The sequence below is a fragment of the Ursus maritimus genome, unplaced genomic scaffold (genome assembly GCF_017311325.1).
Source record: "Ursus maritimus isolate PB19 unplaced genomic scaffold, ASM1731132v1 scaffold_17, whole genome shotgun sequence".
Taxonomy (NCBI): Eukaryota; Metazoa; Chordata; class Mammalia; order Carnivora; family Ursidae; genus Ursus; species Ursus maritimus.
In genome coordinates this window covers 60354576-60377393 of record NW_024424119.1, presented here as the reverse complement: position 1 = coordinate 60377393, position 22818 = coordinate 60354576, and the positions used below count along the sequence as shown (strand labels likewise).

The following is a 22818-nucleotide window of genomic DNA, read 5'->3' as shown; positions in this document are numbered from 1 at the left end:
GGGATTCTGCCCTGCTGGAAGCATGCAACGCTCACAGAATCCTCACAATTGTCCCTTGGGAGGGGGACAGCTGTCATGCTGTTTTACGATGGCAGAGTGTGTCTTCTCCCCATCCCCAGGCCAAGCCAGCAGCTCTACCTGAAACTCCCATTCCATCAAGCCCAGCAAAGGGAGCAAAGGCAGGGTGGCCAGCCATCTCCAGGTGCCCGGACGGTCTCAGTCTGTGCTGCGGACCCAGCACAAAGACTGCACACATCCCTTTGACTTTTAAAAACCTCAGTTTGGACAACACATCAGCAAGAAGGGTCTGGAGTGCAGGTGTCTGCTCCTGCCCTCAGAGATGCTGTGACCCAGCAATGGTGGTTCTGGCTCCAGGCTGGCCGAGCTGAGCAAAGCCCCCATCCCAGCCAGGGCCTGAGGCAGGGAGCATTTCAGAGGCACCACTCAGCCCCTCTAGGAAGGTCAGGCCCTGCTGAGGCCAGGCAGCCAGGGATGCCCTCCACCCTGCCACAAGCACCCTGGGCTCAGCAGGGCTTGACTGGAGGACCCTGAGCCCTGGACCACCAGAGCCAGGATTCAAGTCTGAGCCCGCATCTTCCTGGCTGCTGGACTTAGGGAACCCTCTGCATGTCTGAGCATCCGGTCTCTCATCAGCGGCATGGAAATAGCAGCTGAGGGTCCCATGGGCCATGGCGCGGCTGCCATGGCTGCACACTTGGAAGATGTGCCTGACAGCGTGAGCACCCCCAGTGGCGGAAGTGCCGGCACCAGCGTCCTTAGAAGGGTCAAGGGGGCCGGGGGGGGGGGGGGGAACAAGGTGGCTCCATGGGAGACCAGAAGCACTCCACCCAGGAGAAGCATCCATACCTGCATGCCCCTGCCTCAGCTCACACAAAGCAGGTTAGGGGTCTCCAGGCCAGGACCCACTGAGTAGGTGCCACAGCCCTGACCCCAGCCCTGGGAGACACAACAGCTGAGCAGCAGACACACGGCAGAGGCAGCACCATCTCCAGGAACTGCTTTGTCACTGACTTTCCAGGTGCTGGTTCTTGCCCAGGAGGCTGCTGGCAGTTGCCATGGAGACAGCCTGTGGGTCTTGGCCAAAGATGCCTCAGCATCCTCTCAGCCTCCCATCCCACTCCCACCCCAGGGCTGAGCAGAAAGCCCAGATCCAGGGCCTCCCAGGCCCACCTCCCCTGCACTAGAGGCCCTGAGCCCACCCCAAACCCAGGCAGCCTCAGGCAGGGTTGAAGAAGGGCCGGGCCTAGCATGTGAGCCCCCACTCTGGAGAACACTCCCGGCAGCAGGTGGCACTCACGTGTCACTCAAACAAAAACACTATGGGCTGTGTACTGTGCACCAGGGGCTTGCAGAGGTCAGCACCATTACCCCACCTTGTAGAGGAAGAAACTGCGGTTCAGAGAGCACAGCCAAGTGTCCAGGCTCACAACCAGGAAGAGGTGGGGCTGGGACACCAGCCAGGACCTCATGCCTCATAGTGACACACACTGACACATGCTGAGGTCAGCCCTACATGCAAGAAGTGTCACAGTCTCTGCCCAAAGCACAGAAGAGTCCAGACACATGTGGGTGTTCTCCCCAGTCGCTTCTCCTAAATAGGGCTACAGGACAAGTGGGGACCCTGCAGAGCAGACAGCAAGGGCTACAGGCCCCAACCTCCTTCGAGGCACAGTGAGGGACCCTGGCAGGGATGTGCTATACAGCCCCTCATTCTGACCTCCCTGACCCTTGCCACCCCGACCTGCACTGCAGAAGGTGGCCCCTCAGGTGGACATCAAGTCTTTGAGCTATCCAGCTCACACGAGGCCTACTACTTTGGTGAAGCGCAGCAAAGCCCTGATCAGTGAGGTCATCATGACCTCGGACAGTCACAGCAGCCATGGGTACCCCAGGAGGAGATGCCTGCAAGTCACCAGCATCAGTGACCCTGAAGGGTCGGGATCAGAGACCCAGCTAAAACAGGTTTAAATAAGATCCAGTCTCAGAAAATAGTACGGAAGTGTCCAGGTTTCAATCAAAACTCGTTCAACAAAAACCCAGGAAGATCTCAAACTTAAGGAAAAAAGAGAATCAACAGACGCTCAACAGACGCCAACACTGAGATCAGAGAGACGCTGGAAGGGTCTGATAAAGATACTGAACCAGTTATGACCAAGGTGCTCCTGCAGACAACGGCACACATGCTCGAAACAAACCAAAAAAGAAATATCAACAAAATCAAAGAGATAAAAAGAATCACACAAAAATTTTAGAACTGGGGGCACCTGGGGTGCACCGTCAGTTACCCATCCAACTCTGGGTTTCAGCTCAGGTCATGATCCCACAGTTATGCAACGGAGTCCCGTGTCAGTCTCCATGCGCAGCAGTGAACCTGCTTGAGAGTCTCGGCCTCTCCCTCTCCCTCTGCCCCTCCCCTCCCATGTGCACGCTCTCTCTAAATTAATAAATAAATGAATCTTTAAAAAAATTATAACTGAAAAATACAATAACCAAAATGAAAAGCTAAGAGGATGGGCTCAACACCAGAAGAGAGGAAACAGGAAAGAAGAAGGGGGAGGAGGGAGAGAAGGAAGAGAAGGAAGAGGAAGAGGAGGAGGAGGGAGAGGAGGGGGCCTCAAAGATCCATGGGATAATATTAATATATCACATTCCTGGAAGAAATAGGAAAGGAGGTAAGGCTAGAAAGGCAGTCGATAATATAATGACTGAAAGCTTTCAAATTTGGCAAGAGGCTTAAGCGTAGAGATTCAAGAAATTGCATGAATTCCAAACAAGATAAACTCAAAAATATCAGCAACAAGATATATCACAAACTTCTGAAAACTAAAAAGAAATTATGACAACTGGAAATTTAAAAATGGAATGAATTCGGTGGTAGGTAATGGGATTGTTTTAGGAGGTATGATGATGTTACTGTAGTCATGTCGGCCAGTGTCCTTACTCTTGGAATATTAGACATGAAGTTTCATAACACCTACACCTTTTATTTCTTTTTATTGTATTTTTATTTATTTTTTTACCTACATCTTTTAAATGGCTTAGTGAAACATATAATACAGGAAAAATAAAATTTGCAAAATTAACTTTTACTGAATCTAGGTAGTGTGTGTATACATTGTTCATTGTCCTATCCAACTATTCTCTGAAAACTTTCGTAATAAAAGTATGTATATGTACCTTATATATACATTTAATATAAACAAATAAATATCTATGTATATATGTATATAGATTTACTCCCGAAAGTAGCCAGAGGCACACAATGCCTTACCTGTCGGGGAAAACGGTTCAAAGCACAGGATTTCTCCTCATGAACCGTGGCGGAAGGAAGCCACACAGTACGTCCCAGTGCTGAAGAGACGGAAGTGTCAGCCCAGACACCAATACCCAACATAAGTATCTTCCCGGAAAGAAGAAGTCAGGACATTGCCAGATGAAGAACCATCAACAGAACGTGTTACTCGCACACCTAGCCTAAAAGAATGACTTCAAAAAATCCTCTAGTCAGAAAGGACATGATGGAAACAAGGAATCACTGCCCATCATGAAGGAGAGACAATGGAAAAAATTAGAATAGGGGTAAAAACCACACAATGTCTTTCTCTCTTTGGATTTTCTAAGCTATGTTTGATGGTTGAAGCAAAACTCACAGCATATCCTGATGCAGTTCTAAACACCAGCAGAGGACAGGGCACCTGGGTGGCTCAGTCAGGTGAGCATCCAACCCCTGGTTTCGGCTCAGGTCATGATCTCAGGGTCATGGGATGGAGCCCCGTGTCGGGCTCCCTGCTGGGCACGGATTCTGCTTGAGATTCTCCCTCTCCCTCTGCCCCTGCCCCACCCCCGGCTCACGCACTCGTACGCTCTCTCTTGCTCTCTCTCTCTCTATATATACATATACATATATAAAATAAATAAAAATCTTTAAACACAAGTGGAGGAAATATTTAAGATAATCATATTACAAGTAGGGAAGGGTAATGGGACCCAAAGCTACAGAAAATTTCTATGCTTGACTTGAACTAGTAAAATGACATCAACAGACTGGATAAGTTATGTATATAATGTAATACTTAGAGCAACCACTAAAAAACCTATCCAAAAGATACACTCAAAATACATAGATAAGTTATAATGGAGTTAAAAAAATCTGTTTAAGTAACCCAAGAGAAGGCAAGAAAAAAAATCAGAGACATAAAACAGAGAGTCAAACAGAAACAAAAAATACAACAATGAACTTGAGTCCTAACACATCAATAATCATACTTCATGGAATTGTTCTAAACCAAATGAAAGAGTTGGCATAATGAATAAATAAACATGACCCAACTATGTGCTGTCTATAGGAAAGTCACTTCATGTGAAATGAGACAGACAAGTTGAAAGTAAAAAGATAGAAAAAGATGTATTGTGCAGCTATCAATCAAAGAAAAGCTGGAATGGCCGTAGTAAATCAGATAAAGAAGACTTCAGAACAAATAAAACCACCAGAGACACAGATGGACAGAGGAGAATAAAATCCACCAAGAAGACACAGCAGTCCCAACTGTGTGCGCCCAACAACAGAGCTGCAAAATCCACAAAGCACAAACTGCAGACTGGAAAGAGCAGCAACCCCACCGGAGCGCTAGCTGGAGCCCCAGTCAGAGCCCGCAGCGCCCTCGCGACCACGCAGGGACCCAGGGGACAGAAACCCAGCAAGGACGCACAGGAACTCGGCAGCACCTTCCACACACGGGCACCTTCCCCGGCAGGGCACCCGTGCTTCCCGAGAGCCCAGGGAGCGTGCACGGAGACAGACCACGGCCTGGGCCCTGACAAACACGGACACATGTGCAACAGACAAGATCACAAAATATGTTCTCTGACCACAGTGCAACCAAAGCAGAAATCAGGCACAGGACGATACCGGAAAACGTCTGAATGTCTGGAACCCGCACAACACGTTGTTAAACCTGCAGGTCAAAGAAGTCTAAAGGGAAACGTAAAAGCGCACGGAACTGAGCCGCGGTGAGAGCACAGCACATCAAGATGCGCGGGAGCCGCTAACGCAGTGGTGACAGGCAGACTCGCAACACGACGCGACGCACACCTTTGGAAGGAAGAGTCTCAAATCACCAGTCTAGGTTCTCAGCACAAGAACAGAGGAAAAGGAGTAAAATAAGCCCAAAGCAAACAAAATAATGACAGAAATAAATGAAATTGAAAAAAGAGAAAGAAAGATAACACAAGGAATCCTAAAGAGCTGGTTCTCTGAAAAGATCATAAAATGGACAAGTTCTAGCGAGACTGGCGAAGGAGAAACAGAAAGAGAAGACACGAGTGTCAGAGGGGCGAGGCGAGCTGTCCAGCTCCACACACAGAAATCTGACAGTGTAGACCAAATGACCACGGCCCGAAAAAGCACAAACTACTACAACTCGTCCCATGCGAAATAGGTGATTTAAATACCCCCATAACTATTAAGGAAATTGAAATCATAATTTAAAAACTCCCCAAAAAGAAATCCCCAGGCCCCATTGGATCCACTGCAGAATTCTACCAAATATTTAAAGAATTCACAGCATTTTGACACAACGGTTTCCAGAAAATAGAACAGCGAGGAGAGCAGCTCCAGACTCATGTTAAGAAGCGTGGATTGTCCTGATATGAACACCAGACGAGACAGTACCACGCACAAAACAACTACAGACCGATAACCCTCATAAACACAGATGCAAGAACCCTTCACAAACTGGCAGCACGCAGAAGTCAGCAGGATGTGAACAAGAAGCACAAACCAAGACCGTGTTTATTCCAGGGAGGAAAGGCTGGTTCAGTACTCAGAACTCAGTCACTGCAATCCACCATAGTACAACCCTAGGGGATCGTGGGATCAGGCCAACGCAGAAAGAGCATTTAATGAAATGTGCCCCTGATTCATGATAAAAATTCTCAGAGAAATAGGAATGGAGGGGAACTGCCTCAGCTTAATGACAGGCACCTGCAACCTTACAGCATCTGAATGTGAAAGTCTGAGTGTTTTCCTCCTAAGATGGGAACAGGACACAGACGTCCGCGCTCACCACTCCTACTCAGTAGCGTGCTACTGTGCTGTCAGGGCAGTAAGGCAAGAAAAGCAGACAGAGGGGCGCCTGGGTGGCTCAGTCGTTAAGCGTCTGCCTTCGGCTCAGGGCGTGATCCCAGGGTCCCAGGATCGAGCCCCGCATTGGGCTCCCTGCTCTGCTGGGAGCCTGCTTCTTCCTCTCCCACTTCCCCTGCTTGTGTTCTCTCTCGCGCTGGCTGTCTCTCTCTCTCTCTCTGTCAAATAAATAAATAAAATCTTTAAAAAATAATAATAATAAAAAGAAAAGAAAAGAAAAGCAGACAGAAGGCACACAGATTGGGACAAAAGAAATAAAACTGTCCCTGCTTGCAAATGACATATTTGTCTACATAGAAAATTCCAAAAAAATTCAAAAAAAAAATTTCCTAGAACTAGTGAGTCCACAAGGTTGCAGGATTAAAGACAAACATGTAAAAATCTACTGTCTTTATAGATACCAGCAATGGACATGAGGAAACCAAAATTAAAAATACAATATGATACCATTTATACTCGAGCAAACATATAAGCGAACTTAGATGTAAATCTTATGAAACATGTGCAGGCCCTGGACCCTGAAAACTGCAACATGCCAAGTAAAGAAGTCGAATGGGGTCTGCACAGACCTAGGACAGACCAAGCTCACGGACTGGAAGACCCAACGGGATGGAGATGTCCGTTCTCTCAAATAACATGCAGGTTTTACACAATTCCTGTCAGGATCTGGGTATGTATTGACAGATTATTCCAAAATTTGTAGGAAAGAAAAGAAACTAGAATAGTTTAAATGATCTGGGGGGGAAAATAGAAGAAAGTAGGGGGCATGAGTCTGTGTGATTTGAAGACTTACGAACGAGGCCATGGTAATCAAGACAGTGCGGGCCCAGTAGGGAGATGAACACACAGGTCAGTGGGACAGAAGAGAGAACCCCAAAACGCACCCACTCAAATATGCCCAGATTATTTTTGACAGAAGTACAAAAAAAGTTAATGGAGGAAATACAGCCTTTTCCACAAATGGTGTTGGAGCTGCTGGACATCCACAGGCAGGGAGGAGAAGACGCGTCTCAGCCTTTTCCTCAAACCTGATATAAAAATCAACTCGAGACGGGCCACGGACTTAAAAGGGATACACCAAACAATAAAACTTGTAGGGGAAAAACAAACAAACAAACATAGGAGAAAATCTTCAGGACTGAGGGCTGCCAAAGAGTTCTCAGACTTAAACCACAAGCCCAATCCACACACAGAAACGCTGGTAAACTGGACTTCACTCACATTTAAACCTTTTGCTCTACAAAAGTCCCCTTTGTGAGAATGAAAAAACAAGCTACAGATTGGGAGAAAATATTTGCAAGCGACCGATGTGACAATGGACCAGCACCAAACAATTCAGTCAGCACATGAGCAGTTATATGAAGAGACAGTCCACCAAAGTGGACACACAGACGGTAAATAAGCACAGGAAAAGCCATCCACCCCACTGGGCAGCAGGGGACACAGCGAGGTCTCACCGCACACCCATCAGAAGGGCTGCGACAAGAGTAGTGACACCGCAAATGCTGGTGAGGGTGTGGAGAAGCGAGGCATTCACACATTGCTGGTGGGAATGTAAAAAATGGAAAATAATGCAGCCTCTGGGTAACAGTCGTGCTCTTGGGCATTCGTCCCAGAGAAAACTTACATTCACACAAAAACCTGTACAGGAAAGTGCATAGCAACCTGTTCGTCTAAATTCAAACCCTGGAAACAACCCGTGTCCTTCGGCAGCTGAGTGGTGAGACAAGCTGGGGGAGAGCAGAGCAACGGAAGGGGGGAGCCACGGACGCCGCCAGGTCTTCCCGGTTAGCCTCGGTGACGACAGCCAATCCCAGAAGGTGTGATCCCATTTTTATACTGTTCTTAAAAAGCCAAAATTGTGAGGATGGATTAGTGACTGCCGAGGGTGAGGGAGGGCGCGGCTGGAGGCCAGTGGGGGGGCCACGAGCGCACCAGCGTCCCCTGTGATTTCACGCCTCAGTCTCACCGCCGTCTCTGTATACTGAGAACCTACAAGTAGCTCAAAATGCAACATGTCCTTCTTTGAGTGGAGGAGCTCCCAGCGGCCCCGGCTCAGAACCGCTGCAGCTCCGTCCTATCGGAACAGTAGCCAGCACATAGCGGACCTCACGGAACAGTGTTTCTGTCCTCAGGTTTCAGGGGCTGGCACTGCCCACCTCCCTCTTGCTACCAGCTCTGGGGACGGATCTGGAGGTCTCTGTGACCACCCTGCACCCACACTGCCTGGGTCCCCAGGTAGGAAATGCACCATCCAGGAAGGACTTCACCCTCAAGGGACCGGAGGGTGAGGGAGGGCTGGAGCACAGCTGGGGCAGGCTGGGCCTCGGGTCTCTGCAGGGCTTGTGGGTCTCAGACTGTACCTCGGTGGAAACGTGGAGCCCCAGGACTGACTAGGTAATGGGAACACAGAAGCTCTGACTTCCTGCCCATCCCAGAGGCCTTCCCCTCCCCTGTCACTGCGTGCTCAGAACCAGCAGCTGACACAGCAGGTGCTGGCAGGCCTGCAGACAGAGCTGGGGAGTGATGCTGGACGCTCCTCAGGGGTCTCCACCTGACAGGAGCCTGCAGCACACCCAGGGGACGCCTCTACCTCCTGCCATGTCAGCAACGCCTGCCCCTGGCCAGGTGGGGGAGTGCCTGCCTTGGGGCTGCCTTGGGCATCCTCGGTGCTCGCTGGCCCTGCGGGGCCGCAGCTTTGTTCGGCGCAGAGCAGATGCCCACAAGGGATGAGAAAGGGCCCACTGTCAGAGGAAGGGCAAGAGGAGGCAGGGGACATGTTCAGCCACATACACCAGCCGTAGCAGATGCGCCCGGGAGCAGTCACACCGCCTGTGCCGATGGGGGTCAAGGTGGGCTCCTGCCTCCCAGCCGGTTTTCAACCTCCCAGTACAGGGTGAGCACTTTAGGAGCGGGGCACAGTGGTGATGGGAACAGACAGAGGCTTGTCCAGACGAGCCTGGGGTCTGAGCGCAGTCTGTTATGGACCGAAGTGTGTCCTCCCCACCACCAAATTCCTATGTTGAAGCCCTAACCCTCATACAACTGTATTTGGGGGTAATAAGGTTAAATGAGGTCATAAATTCTGTAGGGTTGTCCTGTAAGAACAGGAAGAGACACCAGAGACCTCGGTCTGTGTGCACAGAAAAGAGACTGCGTGAGGACACAGCGAGGTCAGCTGTCCACGAGCCAGGAAGAGAGCTCTCACCAGAACCAACCCTGTCGGCACCCGATCTCGGACCTCTAGTCTCCAATAAATGTCTCTGGCTTCAGCCACCCTTTCTGTGGCATTCGCTCGCCCACCGGAGCTGACTAGCACACGGCCCTTCGAGGGAACACATCTGTGTGTGGAGAGATGGGTTCGTCACGGAGCTCCAGACGGGGAGCCTCTTGGGGCAAGAGAAGGACAAAGAGGCCAGAGGGTGGAGGAGAGGGTGGGAGATGGTGAGAAGCCACAAGGGGGTCCCCACCCCTCAGCCAGGACAGGAGACCAGACACACAGGCTCTTGTCCTCTGGGGAGAGGGTGCCATTGGATGGTGTGGTGGGGGCTCCTAGAGTGGCCTCCCCAGGGAGGAGACCAAGACACAGAACTGGGGAAAGGAGGTGCAGAGTGGGGCAGCAGTGAGGGGCTCCAGAGGGTGCTGGCGGGGTGAGTGGCAGGACGCCCCCGGGGACTTGTTACCCGTGACCTCCTGGGAACCATGGGGTTCTAGGTCTGTCTGACAGCAGATCAGGGTGGGGGGGCGGCCCAGGCGGGGGAGGAAGGCACAGGGTCATGAAGAGCCCATCCCTGCCCATCCCAGGGGTCCCTCTACTAATACAGCCCGAGAAGGGCCCAGGAGCCAGGGAGGGTGGGTGGGCACAGCTGTTGAATGTCCCTGGTGTCCCTCGTCCACACCTGCTCTGCCACCCGAGCTCCAGGCCTACTAACAACAAGACATTAGCAACCATTACTCTCACCTCCGTGTGAATTTGCAGCTCCACCAGGGTGAGATGGGGGGTGGCAAGGACAGTTGCCTGGGGCTGGGGAGGGAGGGGGATTCCAGGCCCGCTGCTCCACCACCCGCCCTGTGTGCAAGGTCCTGCCCTCACAGGCCATGAGCTTAGCCTCCCGTGGCCTCTGCAGGGGCACCAGCCACAAGACACGTGAGCAGTTGCCCTCAGCCACCTCCATGGAGGCAGGGCAGGCCTGAGACCCTGTGGGCAGGACTACAGCCGCCGGGGGGAGCAGAGCACGGAGGCCTGAGCCTGGAGAGGAGGCCACAGACCAGCTCAGGTGAGCCAGCCCCAAGAGTGGGGGTTAGATCCGCGGGGCCCAGGGACACTCCCAAGCCAGATGGAAATGCAGATTCTCATGGAAAAGCTCCTCCTCCTCCTTCTTCTTTTTAAAGCAGGCTCCACGCCCAGTGTGGAGCCACCAAGAGGCTTAAACTCATGACCCTGAGGTAGAGACCGGAGGTGAAATCAGGAGTCAGATGCTTAACCGACTGAGCCACCCGGGTGCCCCAAAGCCCCTTCTTCTTAAATGTTGGCAACTAATTCAGAGCCCATCTCAGAACTCTGGCCCTGCCTCTTCAGCCCACCAGCCCCAGATCGGAGGTGGCGAGCAGCCTTTGACAGCTCAGTCCCCCCAGCCACCCCCTGAGAGCTCAGTGTGCCAGACAGCCCACGAGACCCGGGCATGGGCACATCCTAGCCCCCAGCCCAGCCCCCACCTGGCTGTGTCCCCTCCCTTCCCAGAAGCTGCCTTCTGGCACTCCATCCCCCTCCCACTAGCCAAAACTGGATTGATATCTCCAGGCTGTGCCATCCACCTCCCAACCACCCCTCCCTGAAGAACGTGGTGGGCCCTGGGTGGAGGGTCCCCTGAGTCTGACCTCCAAGGCTTCAAGGCTCATTCAGAATGAAGGAGTCACTGCCCAGCTCCCCACTCTCCTCCCAGCTCAGATGTAAGCTGCCCAGGAAGTCGTTGGCCACATCGGAGCCCGGGGCTCCTGGGCAGAGACTGAGAAAATATCCCCTCAGGGCTGCTGTGTCAGGTGGCATGGAAAAGGTGTCCCCAAGTTGTACAGAGCCCCCCAAGCATCTGCACACTGACCTGAGGCTCCTGCCCAGAGCCCCCCAACCCCCACCACACATGGGAATGCTTAGCCGCAGCCAACTTTCAGGACACCCCAGGACCAAAGCCTGAATCCTGGGGTCAGCTGCCCACAGCACAGCTCAGATCCAGGAGGCTGGGCGATCTGGATCCCCTGCCCTACCCAGGATCACCAGGCCCTTGGGGCTGGAGGAGAGGGCTCTTCCTCAGCCACGCCCCTGGACACAAGGCGGAAGTGGGGGTTCTGCAGGCGGTGCGCAGGAGGGGCCTGGCTCTGGCTGCTTCCAGACCCCGGAGAGTGTAAAGAACCCTAAAACAGAGGAAGAAGGGGGAGGGGGGATAGGATAGAGGAGACACCAAGAGGCAGCAAGCAGAGGGGAGTGAGCTGGTCCTCTATAAATACCCAGCCCGGGGGCGTGTGCTGCTGAGGGAGGCCGGGATTCCGCCCTACCCACCTCCCTCAGGTTACATAATCCAGCATGGGGGGGCCCCAGACCTGTCCCCAGGGACCAGCAGACCCAGAAGGATGCCACTGTCAGGAGGGAGGCAACCGGGGGCTGGGCACAGGGCAGCTCTGGCCCATGCATCCCCAGCCCACTCTGGGAATGGACTTCTCAATGACGCCACAGCATCAGGAGGGCCTGCAGACCCCTGGCCACACCTGCCCATGGATGCTGCCTGGAGGGACTGAAACTTCATGCTGGTCCTGACAGCCTCCCTCTGCTGCTGCAGGGGCCACTCGTTAGAACTCAACCCCCTCCCCTTGGTCCCAGCTACACACTGAAGAGGCCGTTTCCAGCCTCAGGTGGGGACGAGGAGAGAAAGTCCAGCGAACCCCGACCAGACCACAGATAAAGACTGCCCCCCCAGCAACCCCCTCACCTGACTAGGCACTAGAGGCACCCCCAGCAATCCCCTGAGGTGACCAGGCACAGAGACTCCCCCCAGTAATCCCCCGACCTGACCAGAAACCAGAGACACCCCAGCAATCCCAACCTGACCAGATACCAGAGACCACCCCCCAGCAAACCCCTGACCTGACCAGGCATAGAGATGCCCCCCAGCAACCCCCCACCTGACCAGAAACCAGAGACACCACCACCCCCGGTAACCCCTGACCTGACCAGGCACCAGAACCCCCCCAGTGGGATCACAGGCATAGGATGGAGGAAGGCCCTACATGGAGCGGGCCAAACAGAACATGGCTCCAATGCCCAGAGCTCGGACACACACCGGGGGCAGCCCATGTCCAGACTCCGTGTTGCTGGGCACTCAGACATGGTGTCATCTCAAACTCAGACACAGGGTCACTCCATATTCACGTGTGAAGTCACGTGTCATCCACAGTAAGGGAACTGTGGACGGCTGGACATACTGTCACGGCTCACGTCGGCCCGTACTTGCTGGACCCTCCGGCCCAGGGTGGGGGTCCTCTGGACTTGGCTCCCCAGAGTTCACCGCTTCGGTTAGCCAGGCCTCCTCAGCGCCAGGAGGCAGGCCTGTCCACACCCCAACTGGACGGGAAGCAGCAGGCCTCCTAGTGGCCAAGGGCGGAGCCCAGGATCAAACTCCCTCCCTATGCACCAGCCTCTCTTCTTGCCACAGGAGGCCCAGTCCAGGGAGGCAGGACCCTGAGCTCTAATTACATGTCCTGGAAAGAAATCCCAGTTTAATTTGAAGTAAAATGAGAAGCTGTGGTTGGAAATGTCCCCTAGAGGAGCCAACTGTGTGAGCTGGGACACATTTCTCTGCTGTCCCCCAGGACCAGGAAGGAAAGCACCCGGCTGAGGCCAAGACGGGAGCAGGGACACTCAGGGCTTGGGGACTCTGGGCTCTCTGCCAGCAAGAAGATGTCCCTGGGGTCCGAGGGGACCCTACCCCTGCCCCGGCCCTGACTGCCAGCTGGAATCCACCCCTCAGGGCCAAAAGGAGGGGTGGGGGCGGGGCTTCCAAGGGGACTGGGAGGGTGGAGGCAGTGACATGGGGGCAGCACCAGGAAGTCAGATGCAGGTGGGCCAGTTACAGCCGGGCTGGAGATGTGGGTCCCACACTGGGAGGTGCCAGAACGTTTCCTGTGGGCAATCTACCAGACAGACCGGCGCTTCCTCCAGCTCCACCCCAGTCCAAGCGCCCCCCCCCACCACCACATCCACACAGGTAACTGTTCCCTACTGTCAGCTCTGCACCCCAGCACCAGCCCCTGCCCTCAGAGCCCTCCCACAGCCCCCATGGCCTCCTGCATCTTCACCCTACCCTCTGCGTCCCTCCTGCCTGCTCCTCTGCTCAAGGTGCTTCTCGGGGACCTTTCTGACCCCATGAAAGGACAAGCCTGACCCTCAAGCTTCCCCGGCCTCCTGCTTGTCACTGCACTTCACTGCCCCACCCGGCACACGCTGTTTGCTCGCTGTCTCCCCCAGAGAAGGCAGACTCCGTGCCACCCCCGTGCCCCCAGCAACCAGAGCATTTGGCAAGGACCTTCCCAGTGAACGAGGGCACGGACGGCCAGACACTGAGTAAAGGAGAGAATGTGACTAGAGATGAAAGCCAAGGAAGAGGTGGGAGACTGGATGCGGGCACAGGGAATCCATCCTTCCTCCCCCCCTCCCATTCATTCTCTCCCTCTCCCTCCCCATCTCATACCCTGTCCTTGGGCATCAACCTCTAAGCTTCTTCCCACACCACATCTCAGCTGATGTGCTGCTTCCTAGTTCACTGGTAACACAACCGTCTGAGGACTTGGGCACCAGCCCTGCTTCCTCACCTGCCAGCCCAAGCGCACACTCAGCTCCTCCCCTATTTCCAGCTTAGAGATCAACAGACCAGGGTCTGGATCCCACTTCCCCTCATCCACCCAGGACGTCTCTCCAGCCCTTCCTGTCTACAGCCTCTGCTAGTCCTTGCCTCCTGGATTAGCACACAGGCTGTAGCCCTCATCCTGGCCCTACCTCCCCCTCCCGCCACTACCCCAGCTTCCTGCCTGCTTTGCTACAAAACTCCCTGAAAAGAAGAGCTGCTCACAGGTGCTCACCACGAACCCCTCCTCCATCCCTGCAAGAGCCTGTCCCAGCAAACTGTCGCCAAGAACCCCCTACTTGCATGTTGCTGGATGCCATGCTCCACTGCGCACCCTCCTCTTGCTTCTGTTCAAGAAGAGCGCTTCCTTCCCGAAACACCGTCCACCTTCCTCTTTGGTTCTCCACCCACCTTACTGGCCAGTCCCAGCTACAAACTCAGGTCCCTGGTCTCATATGGGCAGCTTCCCCAGGGATCCTGTGTAGTCTCGGGCTCGGACGACCATCGGTGCACCCGTGTCCTGCACTGCCACCTCCAGCCACAGCCTCCCTGAGTATCTAGGTGGCTCACCCCTCACGCCCTTCCAAACGCATCATGGAGGACTTCTCCGAGCACCCCACACACAGCAGTCTCCCCGCCCACATTCCGCACGCCTTACTCCCTCTTCCATGTGGGAAACTGAAGCATGGTGCTTCCATTTATGGAGCGATCTTCATGGCACCCCCACCCCCAGGCACTGTGATGTAGCCGTGAGGCACACAGGTCAAGACCTGTCCTTATCAAGCATATATGCAGGGGCGGGGGCGGTGGAGGGCACAACTAGACATCACTAAGTGCAGGATAATGATCTAGGAAGACTGTTTACACTACACAGAGTAGGGTTACGGAGACTGTGCCCCCCAGAGAGCTGCCCACAGGGCAGAGGCTCAGTGGTCTAGTTCACTGCTGCGTCCTCAGCACCTGGCAGAGGCTCAGCCAATTTTGCATAAATGAGTGATGAATGGTTAACAAATGGTGATTAGCAGGGGGAGTGTCAAAAGAGGGCAGCTCCAGTGACAGACGCATGGATGAGAGGGCGGACGGAGGCACTGTAGGCAGGACAGCCCCTCGGCTCACTCCCATGGAGCCAGGACTAGGTGCTGTGACCCCAATGCCAAGAGTGAACTGGGCTTGGTTTATAGGTGAGTATATGAGGGTAACAGGGTCCCCTGAGGCAGGGGTAGAGTCCGCATCCCACCCCGGCCTCCTCCCATGACCGGCACACCAGCCTCAGAAGCAGAGGGACCCCAGCTGGCCTCGAGGGACAAGCTGGGCTTCACCAAGCAACATGGCCTCCCCAGCCAGAGTCCCTCCCTCCCCGCCATAGGTCTCCAGCCCTCTGAGCACCAATTAAGTAAACCCTAATTAAAAACAACAAAGTAATGAGAAGTAATGCCCCACCCATGGCTACCTACAGGGACCTCAGCTCAGGAGGGGTTGGGTCAGGGTAACTCCCTGGACTCCCCACACCGAAACAGACCTGGGCCCTCCTCCTACCACATACCCACATGCACACACATCCAGGCTCACGGTCCCTGTGAGCTGCAAGCAGGGGCAACAGAGCAGGTCTCCTGCATGACTCTGGGCCCACACGTGAGCCCCTTCCCACCCAGGGGTCCCCTCCCAACCGAGAGACACGTCTGGGGATGATGTGCAGAGAGAGGGAGCCTGGAAACCAGTGGGGCCAACTCCTGGCCCTCCTCCTGCAGACACAGAGAGCAGAGACTCTGCATCCCAGATGAGAGACACAGAACAAGGCCAAAGAAAGGAAGACAGCAAGAAAGAATGAGAGGGAAAGAAACAGAGACAGAGAGGACAAAGGAGAGAGAAAGGGTCAGAAAAGCAAAGAGGATTAGAAATACAGAGACAGGACCAAGGAAGGAGGGAAGGAGGGGGTGGTGTGGACAACAGAACGCAGGAGAGAAGTACTCAGGAAGAAGCAAGGGAAGATCAGAGAGAGAGAAAAGACATGGGCAGACGGAGGGGTCTCCAAAGAAGGGTCAGGGGCCAGCATTAAGGTCTCAGGACCCTTGGGACCCTCTCCCTGGGGCTTCCAGGAAGGTGGGCTCATCCTCTTCTCTCTTGTGTGTCAGGGGGCAAGGAGAGCAGCCCAGGGTGCCCTACCCTAGGGAGGTCTCTCCCAGCCCTCACTGAGGGACGAGCTCCCTGGACCCGGAATCAGGACGAGCTTATCGGAATACCAGGGGTCCTGCCAAGAGGTCAGTGGGGGCTCCTCTGCCTCCCTGCCTTGTTCCCAGAAGCCCAAACACTCAGCACCAAAGATCGCATCCTGGGAGGCAGGGTCATGCCTGCTCCCATCAGGGCAGAGCACAGAGCACCCCCCCACCTCAGTAACCCATTAATTCAGCAGACACTCTCTGACCTCTCCTGGGGGCCCGCCCCATGCTAGGCTCTGGGGACACCCTGAAAAATAAGACACCATTCTTGTCCTCAGGGACTCACATCTAGAGAAAGGGAGCGATGTAAACAGCAGCGACACTCCTGGACACCCTACACAGCGCCCAGCGGACCGGCGGCCGTGCCCTGCCCTCCGAGGGGCTGCACTCACCACCAGCATCCCCCCAGCATCAGCAGTGGGGCTACTGGTCTCCACAAAGCCTCAGAGGGCTTTCGGTAAATTGTGCCCTGACAGCACACCCACCCTGGAGCAGGGAGTGCCCCCTGTGTCCACCATGCCGCAGAAACCAACATCTCCCAGTGGAAGGCTCCCCACTCCCCTCCTCTCTCAGTCCTCGTGAACCAGGGAATGGAAATCAGAGAGTTGTGCAAAAAACCTATTAATTCAGATTGCAGAAGCACCCATCCCACCGGTGCTGGTGAAAGGTAGTGCCACGGGCTCCAGCCCCGAGGGAAAGCACGAGGCGGGAGGAGCCCCAGACAACTCCGCGGTCCTGCCAGGAGACACCCGCCAGATGAGAGGCCACCTCGGCAGCGACGCCCACTGGCGCATGCCACACACACTCAGGGCTGAGCCATCGCAGGTGGAGCAAACAGGGAAGCAGGTCCCCAGGACAGGGCGGGCACCCTGACAGCCTGGCTCAGGAGCCCAGAAGCTAGTTAGCCAAGTCTGTGTCTTCTCACATGCAGGAAACCCGTGGAGGCTCGAGCCCCAGACCTGGGGCTTTCGTGCTCACCTCCCCCCTCCTGTGCCTCCTGCCCAAACCACCTCCGCACATGTGCTCACCCTCGCCAAGGCAGGTTAGGGTCATTGGGCGGCTTCTGCCCAGCACAAGGATGGCGGCCCCGGCCACGATCACGCCTCCTTGGGAAGGAGCGCTCTGGGCCACCGTGGAGCCTGCCCCCTCCTCTCTGATCTGGCCCCTGAGCCTCTCCGGGGACCATGAGGCCTCAGGGAAGAAGAGACTGCAGTCCCTGGCCTGGGGTGGGGCCTCAGGGGGCCTAGGCTATGCAAACAGGTCCTGTGGAGCAAATTCCCCAAGCACTCACCCGCCCCACCCCCAGAGCAGAAGCAACAACAGCTCAGCTCCAGCCTTTGGCCTGCTGGCCAGAGAAGCAGGGCAGGGGCTCCAAAGGACCCGCCAGGCAGGTGGAGAGACCGAGACCCCACAGGGTAGGGGCTCGGTGCGACAAGCAAGGTGCTCTGCCTGCACCCCACAGCCCAGCCCGTCCCCAAGTCAACTTCTAGACCGCGTGGGTTGCTTTGGGAATCACAAAGTGGTAATAATCCGGGTCCATCTGAGGAGGGTACACTGATTAAGCACCTTCCCGGAGCCAGAAACTGTGGCAACACAGTGCTGACAAGCTCATCCCAAGCACAGCACGGAGCACTAACAACGCGCTTCCCGGGGAGCTCCTCAGGCAGGGAGCAGCTTAGTGTGCGTGAGTGCCTTCCCCAGACCGCAGGCTGAGTGGGCGAGGTGGGAGCCCAGAGCCCTCCCCCTGCCCTGGGAAGCCCCCCCACGGGAACCCGGCCACGGAGGCAGCGGCCACGCCTGTGGGTCTGCAGTGAGCAGCTTCACCTGAGACAGAACACCGCGAGCGGCCCTTCAGCCAAGATCGCCACACACGGGGTGGCAGTCAGGCGTTCCCTCGCACGCACCCACCACGGCCCGGTGTGGACACCGCTGCCCAACCCCCAGCTCCAAGCAAGGGCACGGCCCGGGCCCTGGCCACCTACCCTGTGAGAACCACCACGAAGTCCATGACGTTCCAGCCGTTCCGCAGGTAGGAGCCCTTGTGGAAGACAAAGCCCAGAGCTATGATCTTGATCCCCGCCTCAAAGCAGAAGATGCCAATGAAATAGGGCTCTGTGTCATCCTGAGAAGAAGCAGAGAGCGGGTCGCCACCACCCCCGAGTTCGGCAGGCCCGGGCGGCAGCCACACCACACCCGCTGCCCCAGCCCTGACCCTCCCACTCAGGCTCGCCACCCACAGACCCCTCCAACTCGGCACTTTGGGGCCTGTTTGCTCCTCTGCCCTGTTGTCCTAACAGGAAATGAGGCCCTGCTTCCACAGCCAGTGACATCCTAGTCACCACGGGGAGGGGTCCTGGGACCTCCTACCCCTGACAGCCCTGCAGCAGGGGAAGCGATGCTGACGACATTTGTGGGCTTTTTCTGCAATCCACCCAACACCCCATGTGTTAAGCACTATTATCGTCCCGCTTCTAAAGGAAACAGACACAGAGAGGTCAAGGAACTGGGCTGAAGACTCAGTTTATTGGAAACAGAGCCACACTCAAACCCAGAGGCGATCTGGGTGTGATCCTGGGCTCCAAGCACTGCAGAAGCTGCCTGGATAATGTCCCAGCTCCCTAGAGTGCAGCCCAGGACCCACTTATTTATTCAACACACATCTTCTGGATAATCATAACATGCACATGCAAATCGTGGTGCGAGCAAATAGAGCCCAGCCTCGGGAGCCTCTGGAGAGGAAGGGAAGGGATTCCAGGTGGAGGGAACAGTGTGAGCAAAGCAATCTTGTCACTTAGCCGAGAGCATCAACTGGGGCCAGGCCCCTCTGGTGCTGAGCAAGGTGGGACGCAAGCTGTACAGAGCTCGGGGACGAGGATGCCACAGCGAGACATGCACAGACAGTGTGGTCAGTGACCAGGGGAATCGCTCACTTGGGGAGGGTGGCATAGAGAGTCTTGGTGCAGGGGAGCCCCAGGGAACTGGATCAAGGGGATGCACTGGGAGGGTCAGCATGAGAAATGGCCTGAGTGCTGACCATGGACACCTGTGTGCCAGGGCTGCTGTTGTGAAAAGCAGATGAATGGGGCGGTGGGAACGTCTGCCCTCAGGGAGCCACAGTGAGAACTGCCTCTCAGAAAGTGGCTCTGCCCTGCCAGAGAGGGGCCAGAGTTGCAGGGCCCGAGGACGGGCCACCCTGGGGCTGCAGGGGAGGGGAGGGGAGGGCCAGATTGGCTCCCAGTGGCTGCTGTCAGCTCCCACTGAGGGCCAGTGGCCTGTGCCTTCCTCCCCCAAAAAGCCTGGTCCTCAAGAGCTCTCCCCATCTGACCAGGTATACTGCCTGGGCCTTCCCAGCTGTGCATGGCGGAAGCTACCTCCCCAAGGGGCCCAGTCAGCCCAGTGTCCATCATGGCCTAGCTCTCCCATCCTGCTACCCAGATGCTGACTCATGACAGAAATCATCCCCCGGAAGCTTTAGGTCTAGTTTAGTTGGAGGGGCCCCTCTCCCCGAGGGAAGGGGCTGCTGACATCTGGCCCAGGAAACAGCTTGGCTCTAACAAACACAACCTCTCTGAAAGCTTCTGAACACACAAAAGAGCAGGCCAGAGCTGGGACATGGGGTGGAGCCCCACCCCAGATCCCTCTCCTCACTGCTCTTCCCCCAGCCCCACTCTTGAGGGCTGGCTTGGGGAGGAGTGGGTAGGCAGACAGCCATGGGCTTGCCTGGGGGTGGAGTAGGACTGCCAGCTAGGAGTTCTGGCTACAGGCTGCTTAGGCAGTTGGGGTGGCTGGGAAGCAGAGCCCCCAGACACAGGGAGCTGAGGAGGCCCCACCCCAGTCCAGGTTGGCAAACAATGGAGCACCTGCACCACCTAGCCTCCTACCCTAGCAAGCCTCCAGGCCTGAGCTCTGAAGCTGCCACAGCCTCTCCTCTCCAGGCGTCACTCTGTGTTCTAGCCTTCTCTCCGTTCTAAGGGTCTGAAGGCCTATGTCTGCACACAGGATTAGGGTCAGCAAGGGTCCTCAGGCCTCTAGGCCAGGCCCAGCCTGGGCACATTCTGCTTGTCTTCCCAATAGCTCACCCCCCATCACCACAAAGCAAGCCTTCCCTCACCTGGAAGGCAGGAGCTCAGACTTGCCCAGATGCCCAGCTGGCCCACTCAGGCCTGCCACCCAGCAGGGACAAGCCTAAGACTGACCACCGTACACTGGCCTCCCTGCCCCCCACCATCTCGTGGCCCTTTCGTTTCCTTCTGGCTCTACCCCTGCCAGACTTCCCTGGAGGTATGACCACGCCCTGTGGCCTGGCCTAGGTTCTCTGCTCTCACTTTCTCTTCTCCAGCCTCCAGAATTGACACTCACCACAAGCACGCTCAACACCAACACACACAAGGGGCCCACAGGAAGCCAGTGACCCCGTCTGGCTCCACATGGGCCAAGAGTCACCCACAGGGACCACACCCACTTGTGCCTGGTGGGATGGCTGTGCTGCCCTTCACACCCCTCCTCTCCCTGGCCTTCCAAGTGCCTACAGAAGACTGTTCCAGGCAGCCTCCCATTCCCTGGCTGTCCACTTCCTTGCCTTCTTTTGGTGCCTCGCCCAACTGTGAGCATCCCGAATCAGCCTTCCTCTGTCTTCCCTTCCCCACCCTGGCCTATGATGGCGGGGAGGGGGAGTTCAGGGCCCACGCTAAGCACTGAATAGTCCCTGTATCACCTCCTGCCTATCTCCACTGAACTTAGGGAAAGAAGGTGTGGAGAGGACCAATCGCTTGCCAGTGTACAAGGAAAGAGGGATTCTCCTCTCCATGCCCAATGCCCCTAGGAGAGGCTGGGCTGTCTCTCAGGGACCGTAGGACCTCTAGCAGCTCTCCAGCCAGGTCCCAGACCCCCTCTCCAGACCCCTGCACCAGTTCTTCTCCCTGCTCTCAGGTCTAGGAGCCTACGCCAAGCCCAGGCACAGGGGGCAGGTCAGGAGGAAAGACTGGAGGCTAGGGGACACGGCCTCACCTTTGAAATGAGGCTCACTGCTCCAGATACCACCCTCTGGCCCTCCAAAGACCCTGCCCTGGAGTTCTGACTGTCATGGGCAACAGGGGACACCACAGGCATCTATGGAGAGCTTGACAGGAACGGGTGGAAATGATTCAGGATGTTTGGGAAGAACGCCTGGGAAGGAGTGCTTCCCGTATGAAGGGGGGGCCCGGTGAGGAAGGGATTCCAAGCAGAGCCAGAAAACTCTCAAGGACAGGTGGACAGTCCCTAGACCCAGGATCATACCACAGGGACCAAAGACGATCACAGCCCTGCAGGAAAGGATGGGCAGCCAGAAAGGTGGGTGTTCACAGAGCCTGACATTTCCCTGGGCCATTATGAATGCCCCTCCCCCACCTTTGGTTTCACTTAGTTTCTTAGATCGTGGCTTAAGTTCCTGGAACTAAACAGCCCATTTGAGGTACTGGGTAGTGAGTGGCCCGGGGCAGAACAGCTGCTAGCTAACACGGCCCCTCTCAGACCACCCTTCCCATCTGGGGCTGAAGCTGGCTACCCCAGTCCTCTGGCCCTGAGGGAGGTGTTAGCTGCCTGGGTTCTCTCCTTTTCCTCCACTACAAAGAGAAGAGAGCTACCCAGATCACCCTATCCGAGGAAGCTAAGCTGAGCCACAGATCTTAAAGGGTCGTGAAATCGGACAAGACGCCGCCGCCCCACAGCCCCGCCCTCGGCCCCGCCGCACCACACTCACCAGCCGCTCGGACATGGGAGTCTTGTCGCCGTCGGGGAGGTGCTGCTCCAGCGCCAGCACGATACAGTTGGCGATGATGGTGGCCAGGATCATGTACTCGAACGGAGTGCGTGGGTTAAGGACTAGCCAGGAGGCGCCAAGGGGGAGGGGAGGCGAGGAGGCCGAGGCCCACTGCGCGCAGTGCAGCAGCCACGGCCAGGCCACCTCCGGAGGGGCTGAGAATGACCGGTCGGAAGCCCACCCCGCCCGGCCAGCCCTCACCCTCGGCGGCCGCCTCGAGGCGGAGCCTCCGCAGTCTGGGCGGCCAGCCCCTCGGCACGTCCCGGAGGCCGTCAGCACCGCGGACAGCGCCCCCGCCCAGCTCCTCACGGCTCCCGCTACCCGAGGGGAGGGGACTGAGCCCCCCGCGCGAGGCTGGAGGAAGGACCCCGCGCAGGCGCACACTCCTACCTAGACACACGCAGCCACATGTACCTACACAGGCACTGGAACATACATGTACTCAGAGTCCCGAACGCACGCACGCACGCGCAACACCGGGTTCATGTAATGCCCGCACACACACGCAAGCACCTGCAGCCAGGCATGCGCCCGGGCTCGCGTCCACACGGGTGCTCACACCTACACAGACACGGATTCGCCCTCGGGTGCCCTCCAGGCTGGCCGCGCGCTCTGCACCCACACCAAGGGAGTGAAGGGACGAGTCCAGGGACGGGGGCTCCGCCCAGCGTCCATCCCGCTCCCGCAGCCGCCACCACCACGACCACACGCGCGCGCGCGCGCACACACACTCAAACACACACGCAC

General features: G+C 56.2%; 1 protein-coding gene across 2 annotated transcripts in view; it reads right to left on the bottom strand.

Annotated features, from left to right (window-relative positions):
• The window catches only part of CACNA1B (calcium voltage-gated channel subunit alpha1 B), a 196642-nt gene that overhangs the window by 171657 nt on the left and 2167 nt on the right, over window positions 1-22818 (bottom strand). For both annotated transcript variants that reach the window (XM_040632311.1, XM_040632313.1), the window contains exon 3: window positions 18254-18393. In XM_040632311.1, coding sequence (XP_040488245.1) covers window positions 18254-18393 — 140 coding nt within the window. The remainder of the gene's footprint in view (window positions 1-18253; window positions 18394-22818) is intronic.